The following is a 24,577-nucleotide window of genomic DNA, read 5'->3' as shown; positions in this document are numbered from 1 at the left end:
GAAAAGATTTGATGTTCTAAGTTACCTAGCTGCATGATCTTAATAATTACAGAAGTTAAAAAAAGTGCAATAAATAACTTGTTTCATTAAAGGATCTCAAAAGCAATATACCCGCTTTATTTTTCTTCCCTTCAAGGTCCCTTGTGCCATCTGTGATGCTTATTCGTAAGTTAGTATCAGTATTGGAATCAATTGAGAGGCTACCTATGTTCCTATACGATTCTCCTGGCTCAAGTTATGGTCTACAGGTAAGCTGTACTATTTAAATGTTTGCCATCCATGTATGTGTGCCTGACTTTGCAAGGCGATCTCGTCTTATACTACCTGTTTACTTTTGACCCCCCTAGCTTATGGAATAAACACAACTGTTGCAATATGTACATAGTTACTCTGTGACTTGAATGTGGTTACAGGTGTTGTAAGACATGACTGCCACTTTGCAGTTGCAGCTGCAGTTTTGATGAAGCCAGAGCCACTCTGATGAAAAATTGGAACAGTTATACAGTACATGGTATACTTGTTAAAACTGTTTTTATGTATTCTATGATTATTATGCAAATGCATTTCTCTACTTACACCACCAATTAATCACATTTTCATTTTGGATTTGCAGGTGCTAACCAAAAGATTACGTTTCCGTCTGGAAAGAGCACCGGGAGAAACCTCTCTCATAGATAGATCTGGAAGAACCTTGAAAATGGAACCACTTACCACCGTGGCTAGCTTGGAAAGATACCTTCTCAAAATGGTAAGAAGACGTCTTTGAAAATAGAAAATAAATAAACATGCAGTTAATAATAATGTTTGACCTATTATATTAAGTGATTATATTTATAGTGATTGTCAGGTCTTTTCACCTCCCTAGTATTTTTTTTTCTTCTTTAGGTTGCTAAACAGTGGTATGATTATGAGCGCACAAGCTTCACGTTTGTACGACGTATCAAAGACGGTCCGTCCATGGCTTTCAGACACACCCATGATTTTGATGAAAATGGAATCATTTATTGGATAGGCACCAATGGAAGGTAGGTTTTGTGTTCAATTAACTGCTCAGCTGACACTGACAATCTCTATAGTTAATTTATTGAATTTAAATAAACCCTAACTTTTGATATTTTGTAGTTTATTAATGAACTCATGGTATGACACTTCATGTGTGTCACATTCAAATTGCTTGTTTGGCTGATGATAAGTACACACACAGACACAGGTTATTTATATCCATCATTGACCATCATGTGTGATGTAGGGAAGGTTTATGCAGCACAATAACTTTTGCATGCATGTATCCTATGTGACAAAATAATTCATTTGTGCACAACTACTGTATAATGTGCATAGCTGCCACAGCATGGTATTGTGCTATTGTGCTGCTTTAGTTGGTCTCTTGCAGTAAGAGGTAAATAAAAATTGTAATTTGAAATCTTTTACGAGTTTAATAGAAATAGAACTCGGCAGGTCAAAATAACATTTATGTCCCATGAGTAATGTAGGGTATTGTGAAAAATCAAGAACACATTATTAAATCGTAGAGGGTACAAGATCACAACTTTCAGTGAATTCAAGAAGAGACCAAAGTTTGTATATCACAGTTAATCAATCTCTATTTTTCATTTTTTCCTCTCCTACTAGATCTGCATATGAGTGGGTAAATCCAGCCCAGTATGGTCTGGTAGTTGTGAACTGCTCTGAGGGAAGAACACTACCATATGGACGTCTGGAAGATATCCTCAGTAGAGATGCCTCGGCACTTAACTGCCACACAAATGATGACAGGTAAGGCGTAATACTGGATGTGAACGATTTGAAATGAAATGAAATGTCACTTTTAAAGAGGTATTAATGAGACAGGTGCCCTGTTCAATTCTTGGCAAATCAATGCTGTATCTAATTTGCTCCATTGCATTCACACCCACAAGCCTCCCCTGACATTGAATGGAATTTGTCCAGCGTGACGTCAGAAGGTGTCACCGTAGCTGGATTATATTATAGTAAGGACTTGTAACTGACATGGGTCATCAAAATCTTGTGGTTTTAAAATCGAATATTAATATTGAACTCAATACTTGAACTCTATGTCATATTTTTACTGCAGGAAAGCATGGTTCACAATTGACCTTGGTGTACATGTGATCCCAACGGCATACACATTGCGACATGCCAGGGGGTATGGTCGGTCAGCTCTACGTAACTGGCTTTTCCAGGTATCCAAGGATGGCAATAGTTGGACTACTTTGTTTACTCATTCTGATGACTGCTCCCTTAATGAACCAGGGTAAGAATTGCTACTGAGTGGAATGCATAATTAGGCAACAGAACCAAATCTGTTTGATCTTTGGATCTATCGTTGAAGCTGCTTCGGTGCTTGTTATTGATAAACTAACCAATAATTAATCAAAATTAATGCTAAATTTATAAGGTCAATATCAATACAGGCAAATATTCATATGTTATAACATGACAATTAACAATAGTTAAATAACTGATTTCATAAATAATAAGGATCGACCAAGCATCGATGTTAGATCAAAAGATCAAACTAATTTGTTTCCATTACCTTAGGCCAAGAAGATCATCTAAGAACATAAATTTTTCCATATTAATAAATGACTCTGTAGTCTTATGGTCAGTGTAACGGCATTTTGTTTTATTAACTACTCAAGTTCTTATATCTTCTGATGATCCTTACTTAAGGGATCTGGAATGAGCGTTTTAAGCGTTTCGACAGTATTTTTTGTAGGACATGAGAGCACATCAGACATATCGAATTGCATTCTGAATACGCAGAATGTCTTTCTGATATCAAATAATTTTCATTTTTGAAATTCACGATATAATACAAATTTTATGACAAATTATTAAAATTTGATATTTTACACATTTTTGATATATAACAGTTCTCGAAGTAAATTTTATAAATCTAATGATCTATTCTTAAAGTGTATGTAGCTGGGAGGAAAAGCCGATGATCAATTGAAAATTTTGACCTTTCATATTGAAGATATGGATTTTTTCCCAAAAAGACCTAATTTTTTTGTGTTTTGGGGAAAAATCCATATCTTCAATAATGAAAGGTCAAAATTTTCAATTGATCGTCGGCATTTCATCCCACCTACATACAATTCAAGTATAAATCATCAGATTTATAAAGTTTACTTCGAGTACTGTTGAATATCAAAAATATCAATTTTGAATGATTTGCCATGAAATGTGTATTACATTGCGAATTTCAAAAAATCAAAATTATTTGATATCAGAAGGACATTCTTCGTATTCAGAATGCAATTCGATATGTCTGATATGCTCTAATGTCCCACAATAAATACTGTCCAAACGTTCATACCCCATCCCTTAAAATAATACTGAAATTCTTGGATATTTATGTATGCTGTGCAATATAGTTAGGTTAGAATAACTAGACCAAGAAAAATGGGTGTATACTACATCTTAGCAAGAACAGAATTATTGTTGTTTAAGGCACAATATTTAATTTGGTCCCATAGTTCTATTGGTACCACGATAAGTACTGCACAGATGGCTTTTTCTATCATACCCAGGAGATGTAATAAATTTTATCATGTATAATAATGAACATTTGCTTATAGTGCTATTGTTTGTTATTTAAATAAAAAATGAAAGCACTATGCAAATGTTCAGGGTATGATAGATATTGGGGCATCAGTAACGATGTAGGAACCAACTAAACAAGGTGCCTAAAGACCTCTTTTTAGGAAGTTAATAAGCTATACACTCCTTCATAGCAGTGGTTTAATTTGGGCTGTAATTTTTCACCACAGGTCAACAGCAACATGGCCATTGGAGGTACCCAAAGAAGAGCAAGGTTGGCGTCACATTAGACTTCAGCAGACCGGCAAAAATGCTAGTGGCCAAACACATTATTTGTCTCTATCAGGGTTTGAAATCTACGGCACAGTGACAGGAGTGATAGAAGAAGCACTTGGTAAGTGTGAGTTTGAATTCATTCATGATTGTATGATTTCCAGCATCCAAAAGCGAGTATTGGTGTGTCTGTGAACAAATAAGAGGTTTTCATATCTAACCTGGTAAATGAACTGAATTTGTTCAACAGAATGTGGTTAAATCATAAAATGTTTGTTTGTTTGTGTGGTTATATGTTATGAAAACTTGCATTGATTAGTCATAATAAAACAAAAATTCAACTGAACTTGTTCCATCATGAAAAGGTTCTGTTGAAAAAAGATAAAAAGAGGTGTCAAAGATTGTTGAAATTGCTAATTTGGATTCCATGTTTTTACATTTCTTTATCTCAGCTACCAGTAAACCTCAGAAAGAACCTCTGGACCCTACGCTGCGTAAACAACAGCGTCGTTTAATGCGCTCTCAGGTGCTCCGTCAGATGGTTGTCGGTGGTGCGCGTGGCATCGGTCGAGGTATTGATTGGAAGTGGCGAGAGCTGGAGGAGGACAATCAATGGAAAGTGCCTTAGTTGCAGAACATAGAGAAGGTTTGTTGATTGGTACTGTGGAGTTACCCTATGTACTACTATTTTGCCCATTGTTTTAGCATTGTAGTAATAATCCTAGTTTTTTATACACAAGGAATGTGTGTGATGTCAATGCTTTCCAACCAGGAAGGAGCTTAATGTAATTGCTTACTGTTGCCAGATCACAAAGCAGCTAACAGACTTATAGTTTGTGATATGTATCTCCTCTCTGATGAAAAAAGAAGGATATAAAGATTTGGATATGTTATGGTTTTCCTGAGGTTAGATAGTAAAAGACAATAGATTTATTTTACCAAGTTGAGACAAATAACTTATTTCCATGTGCTGTGAACTTGCAAAGTGAAATTGTGTGTTGGACATTGTAAGCCCATGTTTCAAATCCTAAAGCTAGTTTGAACTAATTGCAATAGAGGAAAGTTCCTTAATATCCAGATCTATAAGATTTGTTACAGGAATGTGCAGTTTAAGGCCCCAAAAAAGGTTTGTCTCAAAGGTCACGAGTGGTTTGAAAACAAATGCGAAATGCAATTAAAAAAAATATATATATTCCTGACTTGATATTTTTATGGTATTCTGAGGAAAAAAATCTGATTTTAGCCGAATTTTTCCGGAAAAAATGTAAAGAAAATTTTGCATATTTTTTTTTCAAATCTCGCGATTTTACAAATGCTTTGAGACAAACCCTTTTTTTTGGCCTAAAATAAAACAAATGCCCTTGTTACAGAGAATTTGATGAATCTGTATACATTTGAGTGTTGTGAAAACTATTTAAAGCTGAATTGTTTCTGTGTTTCTTCCTAGCAGCAGTTGCAGCAGCCGCAGCTGCAGCAGCCTCATCAGGCAAACCCATGACCCAATTGGAAGCGGCTAAAGCCAGCAGCAGTATCGTAGGTGCTTTTGGATTAGCGCCCTCTTCTACTGACAGACCAGAGGTAACCACAGCAACTGTTACTGGTACAGTAACAACAACCACCTCTGGGTACACCACACCTACTGGCACTATTGGGACCAGCAGAAAGAGCAGCTCAACACCAAGCTTAAGTGCTACTACTGCAGGGGACACTAAAACAACAACAGTGAGAGGTAAGGAAGCTGTGCAGGTTAAATGGTAGGGGTGCACTACTCACTTTCTTGTTTCAGTTAAGAAAACTAACGGTATGCTACACTTTTACAACACATCAAAAAGACCATCATGTACAATGATATGTATCAACCATTCAAATTAATGTTGAATGCCAGATGGCAGGAAAGGTGATATGTCAATATTTTAGGCATTTTCATTGCTCAAGCACATCGTTCAAGGGCCGGATTGAATTATTTGGCATACAGGTTCTGGCCTTGGCACCATATGTTGTGTAGCTTTAGGTTATGATAAATGGCTAGACAGGTAGTCCTTGACTCGGTTAATCTGTAAAAACTATCAGGATTAATTACAAAATTGAAGGACAGTTTGTGGACTGTGTTTATGAAGAAACAAATACTTATGAAAGCTTAATATCAGAGTTATCTGGACTGTGTGTGAATTTGCTCACTGTATCCATTTTTAGCATAGATTTATCAAACAATGTCCCCCAATTCATGTACAGATTGTGTACTGGTCATATGCTTCCTAATGACATGTTATGACAGTCTTTTGAATGTTCCTTTATATGTGTGTTGATGTTATAATGGATGTGTTCCTGATATTGATTTGGAAGCTGTAACTCTTCCCTCTACACAAACAGTCAAAGTGAATTGTGTGTGATATTGCATGCATGTGTTATGTATTTTTGTTGTTTGCATGTAATGTTTTTTTGTGTGTTTGTATGTGTACTCTGTGTACATGTGTGCATGTATGTTTTGTGTGTGTGCATTTGAATGAGGATAAGTGAGAATTGTATGTAACAGCAGGTGCACAGTAACTGTGGATGTCCATGGTTCCTGGATAGTGTTACGGCATCAAAATGTATTATGAACGATTACCGCAGTTGGAGGTATTATGAACGATTACCGCAGTTGGAGGTGTTGATACACATTTGGATTAACCCTTCGCTGGGGTGTGTGTGGGGGTGAGCGCATGAATGAGAGGCTTTGTAGCTGTTAAATGAATGTTGTATAATTGGTGAGCAAACTCATGAACATGCCATTTTGCATGCTTTGTTCCCATTTCATATACATTTGGAGTCAATTGCGAGAAAATATTCAATTACGTAAAATATAGAAATCAAATCATGTTTTCATCCAAATGATAAAGATTTAATGTATCAAATATGTCATTTTGCATGGATATGATTAAGTATTGTATAGTAATGGCACAAAACAATGTTCTGACACAATACATTGATGCTACTGATTTCTTTGGGCTCCTTGTGTATTGATAAAGCAATGCCAAAGTGAGTTACAGTCAGTCTCTTGTCACTTAAATAAGTCCGGCATGTTGAATCTATTCTCTGTGCAATTTAAATTGAGTTCGTGTAACTAGATGACTGCATAATATCATCTTTGAATAACTGCCAAAAGCATCAATGTTTGTACCACTACAAAAGTCTTGTATCCATATATTGCAGCATGTATAGTAGTTTTGTAATCCTTTGTGAACATGGTGATGCACTAGTGTTATTCCCTATACCTCACACAGACAAGGATCATGCTTCCTCCACTTCAGACCTTACTGCTACTACACTAGCCACAGCAGCATCCATGGTGGATAGCGTAGCCTCAGGATTAAGCTCCTTGGCATCGGTTGAGGACCATCTAGAGATACCACAGGCCTTATTAGCAGCGGTAGGGTTTCCATCACTTCATCATGAGAGAGCTGAAGCCGCTCCTATTTTGGAGGCTAGTTGTGAAGACCTTGCTGCCAAAGATTCAACACCAACTACAGGTAGAGATTTATTAGCTTAATTTGTGTCAGTTACAAAAAGTCTCAAATACAGATATAATTTATGAAAACGGGTACGACCTTGCTCATCGGAATATACACATAGCACACAACTTGTCAAACCAGCGCTTACGCTCAAACCTCGCTATTTGCGCTATTTTTGAGTTCGCTAACGCATCCTGCACAGATCGTCGAGCCCATGGGCAACATGCTTACGGTATGATTATTTGCCATCCTCAAGGTTTGAATTTGGTCATTTTCAAGCTTTTGAACATCTTTTGGTTTCAGAATTTGCATATGCAGGCCATCTGTTACTAGTCATCCTCAGGGCAAAAAGTTTTGAAATTTTTTACATTTACCGTGTGAAAAATAATGCAATTTTGTTCTAAAATGGGTCATATGACAGATAATTTGCAAAAGGAAAATATCAGGTCAGGACATAAGGCTGCTGTGCAAGTGACTGCAAATCTGCATCATTATTTAGCTATGATTATCTTTATGTCATGACATGTGTTGTATATATTAACAGGTTGCATTGTTTGATGACATGTAGGTCTTATCACACATTTTCAGAAATTGTTTTAATTATGTTTGATTCAACCTGTTATCATTTGAACCGTATCTTCTAGATCCTCCACCGCCACCAGTAACTAGCACCAATCAGCAGAATAGCATGAGTGTAAGTGTACCCAACCTAAGCAGCACACGAGAAGTAGTACAAGGGCTTATGGAATCCTTCCCTAATCTGATGCGGCGAAGTGGCAGCAGTGGCAATGGTTCCACCACACTGTCTGGTAGAGGCAGCAGCACATTCACATCCAGTTTTGTTAGGTTCCCATTGTCATCTGGATTGTCTAGTAGTAAGTATTTCACAGAGTATTACTTGTTCTTTTAGTTAAATGAAATATCAGACAGTTATAATAAATTGCTGTAAACCTTTGATGATACTTTACCATGTATGTTGTGTATTCACTGTGTGAAACGCACTTGTATCTGATTGGCTGCTCTCACAATCTGCTGTTGTTGAGTCTCTTGAACTATGTGTAATACACATTGTTAGTTCCGCCTTGTCAACATCGTGGAAGTATGCTCTCGTCAAAAGTTTACAGCAATTTTCTATAACATTTCAAATTGAGAGAAGCTACATGGATGACCATCAGTCTACTTGGGTAGCATAACATCAACCAAAAGGAAGGGCTTAAAGTTTCCATGGATTTAAGAGATATCAGCATCACCTTGCAAGCCATGTTAGAATTACTATAGGCCTCTATTCTACAGTTAATAATACTGAGTACATGACCCCTTTCGGTATTTCTGGTATATTTATTTAGCAAAAGACCTCATATCAGTGAAACAATTAAAACATTTCTCTATTTATATTTTTAGAATATCAAGTATACCTTGTAACATTGTATTATCACAATACTAGTTTAAAATCATTTGTTATCTTCAATTATGTTTGTGAAATTGTGACTCAGCCATCACATGTGTTAAATATGATTGTTCCCCCTCCATTATAGGTAATTTCCTGAGCAGTGCTCAGAGTGCTCCTAATCTTCCCTCAGCCACCACAACAGTGGCCAATGCAAACACAACTAATGTGGCAGGCACACACACTGTAGCCTCTACACTCAGCTCTGTGCTGGCTACCAGTCTGACATCCACCTCCAGTGAGAGTGATAACGAGTTCTTGGAGAGCTGCAGGGCAAGCTCTCTGCTGGCCGAACTCGAGGATGATGAATTCTGTCCAGAACCAGAGGAGTTGGACGATGAAAATGAGGATGACAGTGAGGGAGATGACTATGATGACTGCACAGTAAGTACTTTAGCCTTTGTAACTATGATTATATCAAAAGTATTAATATTCCCAAATACCTTAGTTATGTGTGGTGAACAAACAATCACTGTGAACAAATTTGAAGAGTATTGAGAATGTATCGTGGGAGCATGCAAACATGGAAGTAAGGTTCTGACTGGCTGATTAAAATATCAACATCTGAGTGGCTGAATAAAGAAAATCACATAACCAGGCTCTTACATGTATGCCGTAATCATTGTGTGTGTGTTGATAAGTGGAAGATTTGTGACATGGGTGGTAAATTGATTACAAATAAATGTGTAATCAATGAATTAAACTTTTTATCCATTTCAGGAGGAAGAAGATTATGATCCTCGTGGTCATCGCCGTAGGACATGGGATGATGAGCATGTCCTAAAGAGGCAATTTTCTGCCCTGGTCCCTGCATTTGATCCAAGGCCAGGAAGAACCAATGTGCAACAGACAACAGATCTAGAAATACCACCGCCAGGTAAAAAACAGTTCTATATAGTTGTACAGAATGTTTATCTTTAGCTGTGGTCTTGCTGTGTAAAGATGATTTCAATGCAGAAACACTGCTTCTATCTTAGCCATTTTCTGCAACATTTTACCAAGTATTTTCTGGCAAGGTTGTTACCTTAATAGGTCATGCAAGAATTTAATGAATTTGCTTGTGTATGGATCTATGGAAATGTGTAGCTTATATGTTGCTTAGTATGTACAAGCAATAATGGGCAATAATGAATTGGTTTTACTGATATACGAGTAAGAGACCTAACACATAGTGAACATGGCTCTTGTTTGGAATAGACGAAATCGATATGTTAATATTACAACACTACATGAATGAGGGAATATTTTTAGAACAAACCAACAAAAAATTCACTAAATTGAACCATCTTTTGGCATATATTCTCTGATAAATCACAACATTACTGTTATTACTGATATCAGTCAAATGTGCTGGTGCTTCGTCAACTAATTTCTCAGCAATCAATTTCTATAATGTTTTCTTTTTAGGTTCCCCAGATGTTTCCTTTCAAGATGAGGCAGAGACTGTTGCTATACCACACCTATCTCTGTTCATAAGAGGACCTGGATTACCTGGGGTAAGTGTACTCATCTAACATTGGTACATATTATATAATTATTAACCATTGGGTGTTACTTTTTTGAAATGGGTACGGAGCAAAATCATATTTGTTATTATCGCCTTTCAACTGGTAGTTAGTGAATTGATACAATACATTTACAAGGTCAGAATTTCATTTTGCAGGTCGAATCTTGATTCTTGCAAAATAAATTTGCGAGAATCATTTGATTCTTCCAAATCAACTTCTGTGTACACTACAAAAGTTTGCAAGAATCAACTTTGATCCATGCAAATCTGTTTGCGAGAATCGATTATCTGATTCTCGCTGAAATTCTGACCCTGCTTTACAGGTAAAAACAATGCAGCCTGTTTGTGTTTACATGCATTATGGAATAAAGATTAAGTTAACAGAAACTAAAAGCACTCTGCATGGGAACAAACGAAGTGAGTAAGATCATTAATTAGTAATATTAGTTTCTTCAAACCTATGAATCTTGTCAATGATACTGCATGAAATAATATGCTTTGTGTTACTCATTCTTGTGTCTCATAGATTCCAGAAACAGAAGTATACTGCGATGATCCCCAGTCAACTATATTTAAATATGTGCAACTACTTTATCAGAACACACCTTCAGGAACAAAGCAAGAGAGATTACGAAGGATTTGGGAACCTACTTACACGTAAGGATTGATGATACATTTTTTAATATCCTTTTTAAATTCTATTTGTTAACAAATTTGGTTTATTGTGCCAGAAGAAATGATATAAACAAGAAGCAAAAAAAGGCCATAATATATGCCGATTCACATAAATTTTCAAGATAGTATATCCTCAGTGCGGTAGTTCATACAAATATATGTAGAAAAAAGAATGTGTGTTAAGTTGATAAAGCAGAATTTCAGGTTTGTGTGTAGGTTTGTTTGTGTGGGTGTGAATATAGAAATCAAAGACTGATTCTACACAACCTTATATAGTAGTTGACAAAGCACTATATTGAATTACGTATTTCAACTAAGAATAAAAAGGCAGTTGTATAATTTTGAGAAATGCTTATGTTTCCTATAAACATTCTACCTGTTGCTCATGGTTGTGTAGCAAAATAATTATACTAAAAAATATAGGTGTTGAGAATGTAGCACCTTTAAAAGTGAACAGGGGAAATTGTTTATATATCTACACAATTGAATTGCAATAAAGAGTGAAAGGTAAACATGTTAACATGTATCATTAATGCAATGTATTTTGTGTGTTTATCAATTACAGTGTAGTCTATAGAGAAGCAAGACCAGATGATGGAAGCTTGTCAGCAACTGAAAACACAGAGGTATGTGAATGAGTAGTATAGTTTGAGTATCAGGTCCTTGTCCTTCATGATCAGCTGCACTTACGGAAGCATGCGCCCTGCTTGTCTCGTAAAAAAAACCTGAGTCATATGATGCATATATATCATCAATCATGCAATGTAAAATAATACCAAAATTATGAGAAGACAAGTAGTAATTACTACATCAGGACTAGTGTATAAAATGAATTCATGAAATCAATCCATGCTGTTTGAGTTTTGAACATTTCTTTGAGGAATAGACCGTCTTTCAAACTATTACTAACTAAATATAAGGTAATTCATTATGGATATGCTGTTATTGAACCAGTATGGAATGACTATATTTTTGGGAGACAGCAACATAGCTGTAATCCAAAGTTTTGGATTAATGCAACTAATATCTCCTATGTATAAAGATAGCTCTTATGTGCGAAGTATAAAGATGACTGACCAGGTCTAGGAATCTTTCAATTCTTTTAACGATTAATTTCTTTGTGTCAACAGTAAATATCAATTTGATGTATTTTATGTCCACTACAGGGTCGTTGGTCTGTAGATTTTGTAGAAAGACACGTAGGCTCAGATCAGTTGCCTAAATCTGAGTTGATTTCATACTTACAACGCAATGCAGATGTACATTTCCTCAGACGTTGGAAATTAACTGGTGCATCCAAAAGTATCCGCAAGACAAAGAACTGTTCTCAGCTGGTGGCTTCATACAAGGTATGTTTGATTGGTTAACCCTAACCCGTCTATAACTGAAAATTACAAAACACTACAGTTTGGGTGCCAAACCATTTCTTATAGTCCGATATCTTACGGGCAATTTTTCTACATCTTCAACATTGAGAAGGAGAACAAAGGAAGTTAACTGTGGCTGAGAACTAAGGCATGAGAATTTTTCTGTTTAGACAGGAATTCCTGTTTTTTTGTTGCCCCAATTTCTGTGTTTTAATATTTCTTTTTAGCCTGTTTTTGAGCATTTTGCCATGTTTTGCGCACTTTTCCTCATTTTTCAGAATTTTACTGTTTTTTGATTGTAATGTATTCTCATGCCTGGTCAGAACTGAAAACTTGACATCTGTCGCAAACAGAAAAACAAAACGTAACAGGCTGGCCTTGATGGAGTTAAGATTAATTGATTGGTCAATTTTCAATGCACAGTTCGCTTACTATTTCTTTGGTTTCATGACAGTATAGCCTACTTGCAAAGAATGAAAGAATACACAGCAGTTGAACACCCAAAATACTTTTGGCGATTATGCTTTAAATAACAGTTTATTCCCATGTTCACTTCTCCAGGAATTTGTTCAGCTAGGCCTAGCCAAGCTCACCATGCAACGAAGTAGACACAGTTCTGGTGGTCGTGTACTAAGCCAAGTAGACTGCGGTATGCCAGTTAGCAGTCGTCATGAACCAGCAGCATGCACTGTAGATGATGTCTTACAACTTCTACGCATACTGTTTGCTTTGGCTAGCGATGTCAGTGGGAATATAAGCATAGATGGTAAGAAGCCTAAAACCACCCTCGTATAGAGATTTGCATATTTTAACATTGGATTCTGCTGTTTATTTAAACTCTTACGTGGACTACTGTACATACATACATATATACAACAAGGCTTTTATTACCTGCCATTTCATAAAGACCACAGCGGGAATCATTAAAAACAATCTATCCCATGAATAGATTTGTCAATTTTGTCCTCATAAAGCAGCGTTGAATTCAATATACTGCATCATTCTTCACGGGAAAGAAGTAAAATAACCATTTTTCTTACTTTATTTTTATAACAGGGATGCAAGTTTTCCTGCTTTTGCAGGAATTCAGGCTTTTTGTTACTCCAAATTTCTGCACTTTTATTTATTTTCAGCCCGTTTTGAGGCTTTATAGCCCTAAGTTGCACGCTTTTTCAGGCTTTTCCTGCAAAATCACTTCAGGCCACTTGCATTCCTGATTATGAGGACAAAGTTGTTATAACAACATATTTTCTGATTTTTTTACAGCCCCTGACTACCTACACTTCAATGTGCCACTAGATGAATTTTCTAGCAAGAAAATTACAAATAAATTGATGCAGCAAGTACAGGTAAGCTTACTTGAATGATGCCCTTATGGTTTGAGTAAATGAACTTATCAATACATGTCTGCCATTATATCTTCAATCTGAAACAAGAACCCAAAAGGTGACTCACAAAAAAAAAAAAATGTGAAAATGATTGGGTGGATTGATTAAGATGGTTGCATTTCACAATGATTGATTACAGTTGGCAGAAGCCTATATTAAAGTTAGGGTGAGCAAAATATACTCACAACTTGCCAAGGAGGGGAACGTATGATACAACAATTATGAAGTTTGTGGGTTGACCTTAAAACTACAATAACTATACTGCTTCAACCCAGAAGTACAAACCAAATTTGGAATCAAGGTCGATGCGTCACACGCACTGCGTGTTAAAAATGTGACACATAAAGAGCGTGGTGCGCTCGGCAAGTACAAATCGTGCAGCAGTTGGCGCGCTAAAGAAGTATTTACACACATTGCACTGAAATAATCATTCTCATACATCCCGTTTCCGAGGTCTATTTACTTTGTACTTCTGAGTTGACAGACTATATAAAGCATTGTAACATTGACCTTGGATTACCTTGTTAGCCGATTAAGCAAAAGAACATCACTTATGTCACATTTTCTGAAATGTGTTTTTGTGACATGCACAAAAAAAACCCACACAATCAATCATTATTATTATGTGTTTTTTTTTTCATTAACAGGATCCTCTGGTACTGGCCAGTCTCTCATTGCCAGTTTGGTGTGAGAAGCTTACCAATAAATGTCCCATGCTGTTTCCATTTGAGACAAGACATCTCTTCTTTTCCTGCACAGCATTTGGTGTGTCCAGGTAAGCCACTTATTGCTAGTGGAACATAATCAGGTGTCTTTTAAAGAATATAGTGACCAGTGTCAGGTAAAATTACAATTTTAGCCACAAAAAGTTGATGGTTGTGGTATAAAAACAAATAATTTTCTTCAGGCAGTATGCTCATTTTCTGAAACTCTCTATGCGATATCATCATAGGTTGGGTTAAAGGTCTTATTTCATAAACACATCAAAAGAAATAAGTCCCCCTCTGAAAAATTCTTCATAACATCGTAAAGTAAAACTTTGTACCAATAAAACTTACTTAGAAATAATTATATGATTGTTTACTAAGTGTTTTGTGAAAATGAAAGATGTCCATGACTTCATGGCTGAATGAACCCAAATTGAAGACAAAAACTGCCCTTTCCAAAAGTCACAAAGTAGGCCTATGCTTGTTAACTGCAAGGCGTATTGGGACAAGGAATGGAACTGGCCGTCTTACAACTCACTGTGCTGAACTCTGCACCAAGGGGATTTGCATGGCTGAATGATCAAGAATTGATTCAGCCCTGAAGTCATGGAAATCTCTCATTTTCACACAGCACTTAGTAAACAGTCATATAATTATTTCAAAGTTAGTTTTATTTGTACAAAACGAAACCTTACAATGTTATGACGACATGTTCAGAGGGGGACTTATTTCTTTTGATGTGTTTATTATAATATAAAGACAAAATAATGTATGAAATAGGCTTGACATCATTTAAATGGGTGGAATTGGGAGCCTCTTCCAAAGTACTTTTGATTATGTCTAGGAACTTAAAATGTATTTTGTTTAATCACATTCTCTCCCAGTCTATTAATGATGCACATCGTCACATTTTATCCACAGGGCTATAGCATGGCTGCAAGACAAACGAGACGCCAGCGTGGAGAGAGTTCGTACACCAAGCACTCGTAGAGATGATCAGCATGAGTTCCGAGTGGGTCGTCTGAAACATGAGCGAGTTAAAGTGCCACGTGGTGAGCAGCTGTTGGAATGGGCTGTTAATGTAATGAGACTACACTGCCATAGGAAGTCAATACTGGAGGTGAGTTGACATGGTTGGGTACAGGTGTTTATTGAAAAGACTTGACTCTTCCAAATACAACATTGGATCCACTTGATATGACCAGAATTATACTTTATACTGGAAATTCTGGTCATTTCAGTTGGATCCATTGGTACGTTCCTGAGAGGCAGGCTTTTCAAAATTACCAATTGTGGATGGGGAACAATCATTTTGGTATAGCCTGTATGGGAAACTACACTTTGTTTCACCTAGAGTTTGGTAGTGATGTCAGTACTTTTACCTGTTTGCGCTACAAGCGTACCAACAAACCGCCTTTATATGTGTGTGCGACTGTGCGTATACACTTTTGCCAGATACGGTTAGCATACAATTCAATCACTAGAAGTTGTTAGTAGACAAGCACCAAAGGCACAATCGCCTGCTAACTAATTGAATAAGTCTGTTTGAAAACATCAGCATACAAGGCAATTTTTGTACCGTTCAACCAGCTGACTTTAACTCTGTTTATTGAACAATGCAGTTTATACCAAATAACTGTTAACCAAATTGTTGGATGTTTTCTGTAGAATGTAGTAACTTGATAAAAATCATCTCTAACTATGACTGCCGTTTGTGTTTTGTTTTTCAGGTTGAATTCCAAGGGGAAGAAGGTACAGGTCTGGGACCCACACTAGAGTTCTATGCATTAGTGGCAGCTGAAGTACAACGAAAAAGTCTTGGCATGTGGCTGTGTGATGATGATGTTCCTGATGCTATGTCTAGAGCGGTAGGTTTCAAACAGGCACTTAAGCAGGTGCATGTAAAGACCACATGGAGTGTCAATTAGGGATAGACACTAATTAGGTCGTAAATAATCTTTAGTTTTGTTTCTTAAAATGAGGCAGAAAATTCCTTTGTGGGTTCAGTCATGTCTCACAAGTAGTTCGTTTTTAGTATGAGTAAATCCAATATAAATGACGTAACATTTGTTCAAAATATCATCAGAATGCATCTTACAACTAACTAGCAACATATTAAAAACAAATAGCTACCTGGAGAAAGAATTTAACTTTAAATATAATGCAGAACAGTAATACACCAGATAATTTTTCTTACTATGAAATTAGTTGATATTTCCTTTTCCTAACATAAAATATTTGATCTATTGACATATATAGGTTGACATTGGTGAAGGTACCAAGCCACCTGGATACTACATACAACGAACCACTGGCTTATTCCCTGCTCCCTTAATCCAAGACAGCGAAGATGTCAACCGTGTCATAGATCTGTTCCGATTCTTTGGTACCTTCCTTGCCAAGTGCCTGCAAGACAATCGTTTGGTAGATATTCCCCTCTCCCGACCGTTCCTTAAACTCATGTGTATGGGAGACGCTGGTAGCAGCACCCATCATCCGTCCTTCTCCCCCGAGTCATCCCTACGAGATTCTGATGTCTTCTTCACCGAAACCCCTTCAGAGGCGTCTTTGGATGACCTCCACGAGCTCATCTCAGATATGTCAATGGACGAGGTAGAGTCCAAATCGGAACTGATCTTGGGTGATCCACCCAAACCCAGGACTCCGGCATGGTTTGCTGGATTGTTAACCTGGGATGACTTTGAAGATGAAGACCCACATCGTGCTCATTTCTTGAGACAACTGAGAGTCCTTGTGGATAGGAAGAGACAGATCCAAAGGGATAAGTCAAAAACGGAAGAGGAACGCAACAATGAAATACAGAATCTAGCACTTGAGAATCCTGGTGGGTGTGGTCCACCAATCAAGCTGGAAGATTTAGGGTGAGTACAGTGTTTTAAATACAAAAGTTAATTTTAATTGCAGTTCTTGATCAATGAGTGACGTATTAAATTTGCTATAATGAAACTTGTGGTGTTCCGATCTATCAGAAAATTGAAATCTTTTTCCATCATCGATGTCAATGATATTAAATTCTCACCACCAAGAACATTGTCTTGGTGTTTTAAAAGTATCACTGATGAAATGTCTAATTTATATTCTAGTATTTGATAAATCTAAGTATCACAAAATGTCATTAATTCAGAAGTGCTTTTAGAATACCAAGTCAGTGAAATTCTGTGTAGTTTAACTAAAAAGATTTGCATACTATACACTCCATTAGCAAAGTGTTAAATTTTGGTGTCAGTGTCTGGGTTTTATCACCACTACTTAGTAATCCATGTGTGACATCCTGTAGGACCTTTATAATTGCTATTACGCAAATCTTTGCCCATTCGGACTGTTGCTATGTTGATATGCTCAACAAAAAAGTACAAGGTGTCGGATAAACCAGACAAACAAAAAACAGGTGGAAACTAACTTGAAACTTTTGTATATCTTGGTATCCAATAGCTTGACATTCCAGTTCAACCCTTCATCTAAGGTGTATGGATATACCTCATTTGATCTAAAACCAAGTGGTGAGGAAGAGATAGTGACACTAGACAATGCTGAGGAGTATATTGAGTTGGTTACAGATTTCTGTCTACACACTGGTATACGTAGACAAATGGAGGCTTTCAGAGGTAAGCAAACAATTATTATCTATGAAAACGTAATTATCAAGGTATATCCTCTGATAGGTACTAAATGGATCTGAATTATTTATCTGCCTGTTTTTGAATATCATCAGGGGCATCCTTTCTCTTAGACCAGCTTTTTATTTATTTTTTAAATACTTTTTTTTAAAAGAAATTGTCATTGACATTGTCATTGGTATTATTCTGAAATTAAAATGAACTTGAATTAAATATATTCATGTTATTATCCTTTCATTTTGCAGATGGCTTTAATGATGTATTTTCATTAGAGAAGCTTCACAGCTTTACACCAGCAGAACTTCAGACAATGATGTGTGGTGACCAAGCTCCCAACTGGACGAGGGATGATGTCTTGAATTACACAGAACCCAAACTTGGATATACAAGAGAAAGGTAAGGAGTAGATCCTGTATTTTGTCTGTATAAAGATATAAGAATCCCCTTCTATTGAAAACATACTTACTAGCCTCTACTAGTATTCCGACTAATGTGTTCATTGCGGAACACTTGGTGTACGTGCAGCTCTTTGGGCAGCAATACACATGTGCACAGCGCTGCTGGAACTGTCACTGAACTGACCAAATATTTTTGAACGAACTGTATTAGAACAGAATCTCTTGTTAAGGTGGGTTGTAAGTTTATATTTGTAGTGAAAAAAAAAATCCACATAATACCTGTATTTTAAAACAATGTTTAACTAAGGAACACATAATATGGAATTACTTACATAAAATTAAACTGTTATTTGTATTTCTTTTCTGCAGTCCTGTGTTCCAGCGATTTGTCAATGTGATGGTGTCCATGAACAGCGACGAGCGCAAGTCATTCCTTCAGTTCACCACCGGATGCTCCTCCCTGCCTCCAGGTGGGCTCTCCAACTTGCACCCTCGTCTGACTATTGTGCGCAAAGTAGACGCTAATAACAACACCTACCCGTCTGTGAACACCTGCGTACACTATCTCAAACTACCAGAGTATACTAGTGAAGAAATCATGAGAGAGAGATTACTGAGTGCTACCACAGAGAAAGGCTTTCATCTCAACTAAATGCTTGTAAGCACTCAATCATGCAATTATGCTCTTTTAATATGTGCAAGCAGGGAAAAGCAAGCAGTGTATGTTGAACAAGCAGATTTGTTCAATCAAAAACTAGTGACATAAATTGTCACATTTTTGTGCTGTTCTCAAACAAAAATATTATCAATGTCTACTATGCAGTGAGATTCAAACTACATAATAATTAGTAGTAATTCTTTTTTTCATTCCACTTTTTTTGATTTCATCTATTATAAATGGACAAGGTAGCATGTAGTTCAAATGGATAAGCACCCACTTAAGTAATCAGATATGCATTTCCTGTCAAACGCTCATTTGAAACCGGGAGTAGATTTTGATAACCTGCACTCCTTTGTGGCAAGTCTATCTGAACGAAGCACTGAGGTTATATTGGCCAACTGATATGTCCAAGGGGAATGAGTCACATGTCGACTGTGTCGAAAATGAGTTAAATATGTTTCTAAAGAAGACATTTAGAGCTTTCAGAAACTGAAAACCCCTTGTTGATATGACTTTTCTTTGCGAAGTTTCGTCAATTTATCAATCGCTGAAAACAATTTAAAACAAAAGAATTTTGACACCTTCTTTGCCAATATCTCAGATTAGAGACATCCAACTCATTTCCCTTGATCATGTCACATCTCACCATGATATTAGCTGATATATACCTTACTGAGATATATATCTTATTATATTACGATGACATTGATTTGAGCCACTGAATAGTTAGTATACTATTCAACGGCTGTAAAATCATGTTTGTATCGTTATATAAAACAAATATTGCATGTGTAATGCTTTGTGTAATGGTATAAATATATCACTGTCAAATTTTAACTTTACCATTTCACTTGGCTTCACCTTGTGAAGTGGAAAAGTCAAAGTTTGACATGTGATATACTTTTGATCAGGAATTCAATATTAGTATGCCATGATACAGGAAAGGGTACGTCTAAAAACACAGTATTATTCTTGTTTGTGTTGCTAATAAACAGGAAAACTTGAAATAACATTATCCCTTGAAATCTCTCCACTAATACTATTACCCCTGTGTGTATGCCAGTTATAGCATGCAATTGTCACTCTATTATGGCCTTGTATGTCTATCTTATTAATCAGTTGTGGGGCTGAATGTATTGTAAGATGCCTTTATTGTAAATTGTGCAGATATTTATGACCATGTTGCCATCGAAATAACTGTGCCCTTTGTGATTTCAAAATCTTGAATTGTGCCGTAAGTTGGTTTGTGAGTAGTGTATGCAGAGTTCAACCCCTATGATTGATAACCAAATCACTTGTCATGTAATGTATAGTTTGTTCACAGTGAGCAGTACATGTTTGGGACATCATAAGTATATGATTGTGCATGTCCACATGGAGAAGGGAGTTTTCTGTTTTAGTGTGCCTTTTCTGTGAAGATTCTCTCTTGATTTGCTCCCTGTGAATCACTGAAGGGGATAGATCTTAATATCACACTGCCTTGTGATGCATCAAAATTGCCCAACCCACCATAAGCACGGAAACCCAACTTTGTGTTAAATGTGGATGACACAGTGGGTGTGATTCTCCATGAATTGTAAGTTGTTGTGGGATCACGCTTAAAACCAATGGTACAATTACCGAATAGAGTGCAACTTACTAGACTTGAGTCCAGTCCTTGTTTATGGAGTTTAGGGTTAGGGTTTAGGGTTGGAGTAGGGCAGTCTTGTAAAAAGACTAGCAGAGTTGCACCCTATTTAGCAATCGCTTAAAACCAATTTTGTTGTTGAACTTATTGTTTGTTCTGTAAAAGCAATGGTGATTTATAAAAGAAAGTGACTTAGAGCTGTTTGTGTGTACACAGTGTATGTGATAAATATGATGGGTTTTGATTATGGAAAAGTGAGGTAAACCATTTCAGTGATGCATTGTTAAGGAGCAACTTAGATTGAGCAAAAATAAAACATTGATTTAATATCAAGATAAGGGGTCAGTATTATGTTGTAAAGACCATTGTAGGGTAATTATTAAACATAGAGGCCAACTTGAGTTATCTCTATTGTATCAGTGTTATGTTGTAAAGACTATGGTAATTATTAAATATAGAGGCCAACTTGAGTTATCTCTAATGCAATATGGCATGTACTCTCAAAAGGCAGTATACCAATGCTTAAAAGACGTACACTATATTAAGCAAATTGTATTACTCTCATTCATGCAATATATTAAATGCTTCAAACACCTTACACTTACTTTCACCCTGAGTTTGGTTGTGACGTAGGTGTATATTTCGCTGGTTGCAGGCTCCAATTGTGCATGCTTATCTAATCCTGCATAGCTTTGGCACGCTTGCTGCATGCAACTGCGTAAAAGCACCTACATCCATTACCAAACTCAAGATGAAACGTGAATGATAGTGCAATTTTTGTCAGCAGGCTGTTAGCCTAAAACCTGTACAAACAAATTAGAACTATGCCATTTTTAATAATATCTGACTTATTTACTCAACATTTGTTGCTATGTAACGCTTTCAGATAACTGCTGCAGATACCTAAGGTAATCTTGTGATTTTTCAAAGTAAAAGATATCGTTTACTTCAACCTTTCCGAAGTAATCCCTGAAACAAGTGTTTTAGTTTACAGTGAATATGTGAGCTTGTGTCATGCAATTATTGGTGTGTGAAAGGTTTCAATTATTTGAGTATATTAGTGGTTTCAGCTCTTAACTTATCTCAACTCTGAAATGAATGTATACTAGCACAATTTATTGTAGTCTGTGCTTTTCCAATTTTCTCACGAAGGAAACAAATTGGACTTGCACATCTATAACTTGATACATGTAATGAAACTCTTGATAGTATTTTGTAAATCTTTTCTTACTGTTTTGTTATTATGTTGCAGTGCAATCCCCCATTGTTGATTTAGTTACCCGTCATATATTAGTATCTCCACATTATTAAAAATACTCGTCAAGTTCTGTTTTTTGGTGTATTCCAAGTAGAAATCTCCCCTAGGTACAAAACATCCAAAACTACCTTTTTGGAGTGTTAGTTTCTGTTGTAATTTAGGACATTGCCAATAATATTATAAGTAAGGAGACTTGTAAATCCTGTGAATTTCTTTCTCTAACATTATTCTTAATATTTGCTTTACTATTTTTGTTAACTACTCGGTACACCATTTTTTATGACAAAAGTAATTTTTGCTTTCAATATCGCTTTGTCAGTTAAATGGCTAATTATGAAGACAAGTCAAGATCTTAAGCTTTTGTTATTTTTTTTCAGTGATATTAAACAATGGTAATTTTCACTTTCAATGTGGCTTTGTCAGTTAATTGGGCTTGATTATGAAGACATATAGACCGATATATGAGCGCGCGAAATGTTAACTTGTTTTTTCATATTGGAAGTGGTAGTAGTTTCATTTTTTTTCTTTCTTTTTTGAAAATTCTAAACAGAATCACGGATGGAATAGAAATTTATAGCATGGTCATGGGCAAGATGTGAATAATATGCACCATAGAGATTTATAGTGGATGATAAACAGGTTTATGTTGGATACAAAACAGGTTTATACTGATAATAACAGGTTTATGTTGATAATAATGGATACTAAACAGGTTATATTTAGCAGGTTGAAATGAACTTTGTAAGGTTATGGAAGTAGAAATGTTGGATGGAGAGTGTTTAATTATTGTTATTGATGCTAATTATTATTTGTATCTACATTGTATGCTTCCAAAACAAAAATTATATGAAAAATAGATAAAGCTATTAAAACCAAATGAAAAAAAGAAACATAACCAGGATGAATTGTCTTGTTTCATTTTGTCTGTCTGATAGAAAACAGGTCTGATGTAACAAAGTATCAAGTTCAGAAGCAAAGGCTGATAAAAAAACCATTCATAACCTCATTAATATACACGATACATGCGATCCAATCATTTTTATTTAGTTACCAAAATGCAAAAGCTGAACCCGTTTACTAATATTCGACAGCGCTGGTCGCCGTATTTAGATTGCGTGCTACCATATTTGCACAGATTGTGATTCGCACTTCTGTTATTGGTTTTAGCCTGATCGATTTTTGGAAAGGCAAAACGTAAAAATTGTTTATTTTTGAGGAAAATTGTATGTTATTTTGTAAAGTAAAGAGATGAAAGTGACGGTTATGAATGAGGTTAATAACTTTGCATCGGTTATTTGGAGGGCATTGTGAAAAATGTAAACATTTTGCTTTGGACCTCGGAATATCCCTTGGGGCTGTGCTCCTCAAGATATATGCCCTCCAAATAAACGTTGCGCAGTTATTAACCTCTAATTTTCACACTTATTGAGAGAAGTCTACCAACATGTGGCCGTATTTACTGGCCTATAATAATGCTGGCTTTAAATTGATACTCTGGGCTTCATGGAAGAACAGGATTAATTGAAATTGACACCCTATTTCAAAAAATTCCAAGGTCAATTTTGAAAATATGATCAAAAGTAGGACATAGTTTTTGTAGTTTTTTTTTTATTTGAGCAGTTATTGACCATTATCTCAAATTGAGAAAATTTATTATTTAAATATCAGGCGGTTTCTTTTCTTGGGGGAACACACCAATATATCAATGATGTCTGTATAAAACAAACTAGTTTTGTCAGAAGGCTGCTGGGCATTGATGCATTGAATTGGAATTGAATCGAAATGATTTGGAACAAAAAAATATTGAATTTGAATCAAATCAATAAAAAATAGGAAGAGAGAATCGAATCGGAATTATATAATGTAATTGTGAACTGTTGAACATTCATAATTTGCTGCACCAATATTTAATCAAACTTTTTGACCCACTACTCTAATCAATCTTTTGGTCCATAAGTTTCAAGAGTACATAGTTGGTATAACTTGGGTATAACCTCAAAATGATAAATGTATAAAGCTTTCACTGAAAGATTCTTCTGCTTCATTATTGAGAGCATTTATAATTTTTGACATATAATGGGAAACATTTGCGCCAATCCGGCTTGAAATGGGGAGGGGGACAATTAGCCCGAATTGTCAAAAAGTGGGTCATTTTGCCGAAAGGTGGGGGGACACCACCCCTTGTCCCTCCGGGATTGACACCCATGATGAGAAAGAACAAATGTCACGTTATAATCAAAGACCCAAATTAAAAAGACTAGTTGCGTATGATGTCCTGTCAACCAGACCAAAAAAGCTGTACTGCGCAGGTCAGCAACCAATCATGCCGCGCCATGCCCTGACGTCAGATGCAAACTAGTCTTTTTAATTTTGGTCTTTAACAGAATAGTCAACTGCAGATCTGTCGGATAACGCTTTTTCAATGGGAAATGAACTTTGCTGCTTGGATGATGTCACGACGAGGTTATCGTTTATTCTGTATTGAAAGGCGTGTCAAGACGGATCTGCACTCGACCGGCCTCTTAATTATAGAGAGCTTGGTTCTGCATTGGATATTGAATAGTTACTGCAAG

General features: G+C 36.2%; 1 protein-coding gene across 1 annotated transcript in view; it reads left to right on the top strand.

The window, feature by feature from the left end:
• The window catches only part of LOC140152154 (E3 ubiquitin-protein ligase HECTD1-like), a 53,815-nt gene extending 31,215 nt beyond the window's left edge, over positions 1-22,600 (top strand). The window contains 26 exon segments of the mRNA XM_072174454.1: positions 137-248; positions 614-748; positions 886-1,025; positions 1,633-1,776; positions 2,096-2,275; positions 3,798-3,961; positions 4,293-4,444; positions 4,447-4,486; positions 5,288-5,569; positions 7,104-7,349; positions 7,976-8,206; positions 8,867-9,162; positions 9,499-9,655; positions 10,186-10,274; positions 10,812-10,942; positions 11,526-11,586; positions 12,127-12,309; positions 12,889-13,093; positions 13,594-13,676; positions 14,363-14,490; positions 15,344-15,542; positions 16,153-16,290; positions 16,682-17,304; positions 17,876-18,048; positions 18,306-18,456; positions 18,828-22,600. Coding sequence (XP_072030555.1) covers positions 137-248; positions 614-748; positions 886-1,025; positions 1,633-1,776; positions 2,096-2,275; positions 3,798-3,961; positions 4,293-4,444; positions 4,447-4,486; positions 5,288-5,569; positions 7,104-7,349; positions 7,976-8,206; positions 8,867-9,162; positions 9,499-9,655; positions 10,186-10,274; positions 10,812-10,942; positions 11,526-11,586; positions 12,127-12,309; positions 12,889-13,093; positions 13,594-13,676; positions 14,363-14,490; positions 15,344-15,542; positions 16,153-16,290; positions 16,682-17,304; positions 17,876-18,048; positions 18,306-18,456; positions 18,828-19,110 — 4,726 coding nt within the window. The 3' untranslated portion in view covers positions 19,111-22,600.
• The last annotated feature ends 1,977 nt before the right edge of the window (positions 22,601-24,577 follow it).

The sequence above is a fragment of the Amphiura filiformis genome, chromosome 5 (genome assembly GCF_039555335.1).
Source record: "Amphiura filiformis chromosome 5, Afil_fr2py, whole genome shotgun sequence".
Lineage (NCBI taxonomy): Eukaryota > Metazoa > Echinodermata > Ophiuroidea > Amphilepidida > Amphiuridae > Amphiura > Amphiura filiformis.
This window is presented reverse-complemented; position numbering and strand designations above follow the sequence as displayed.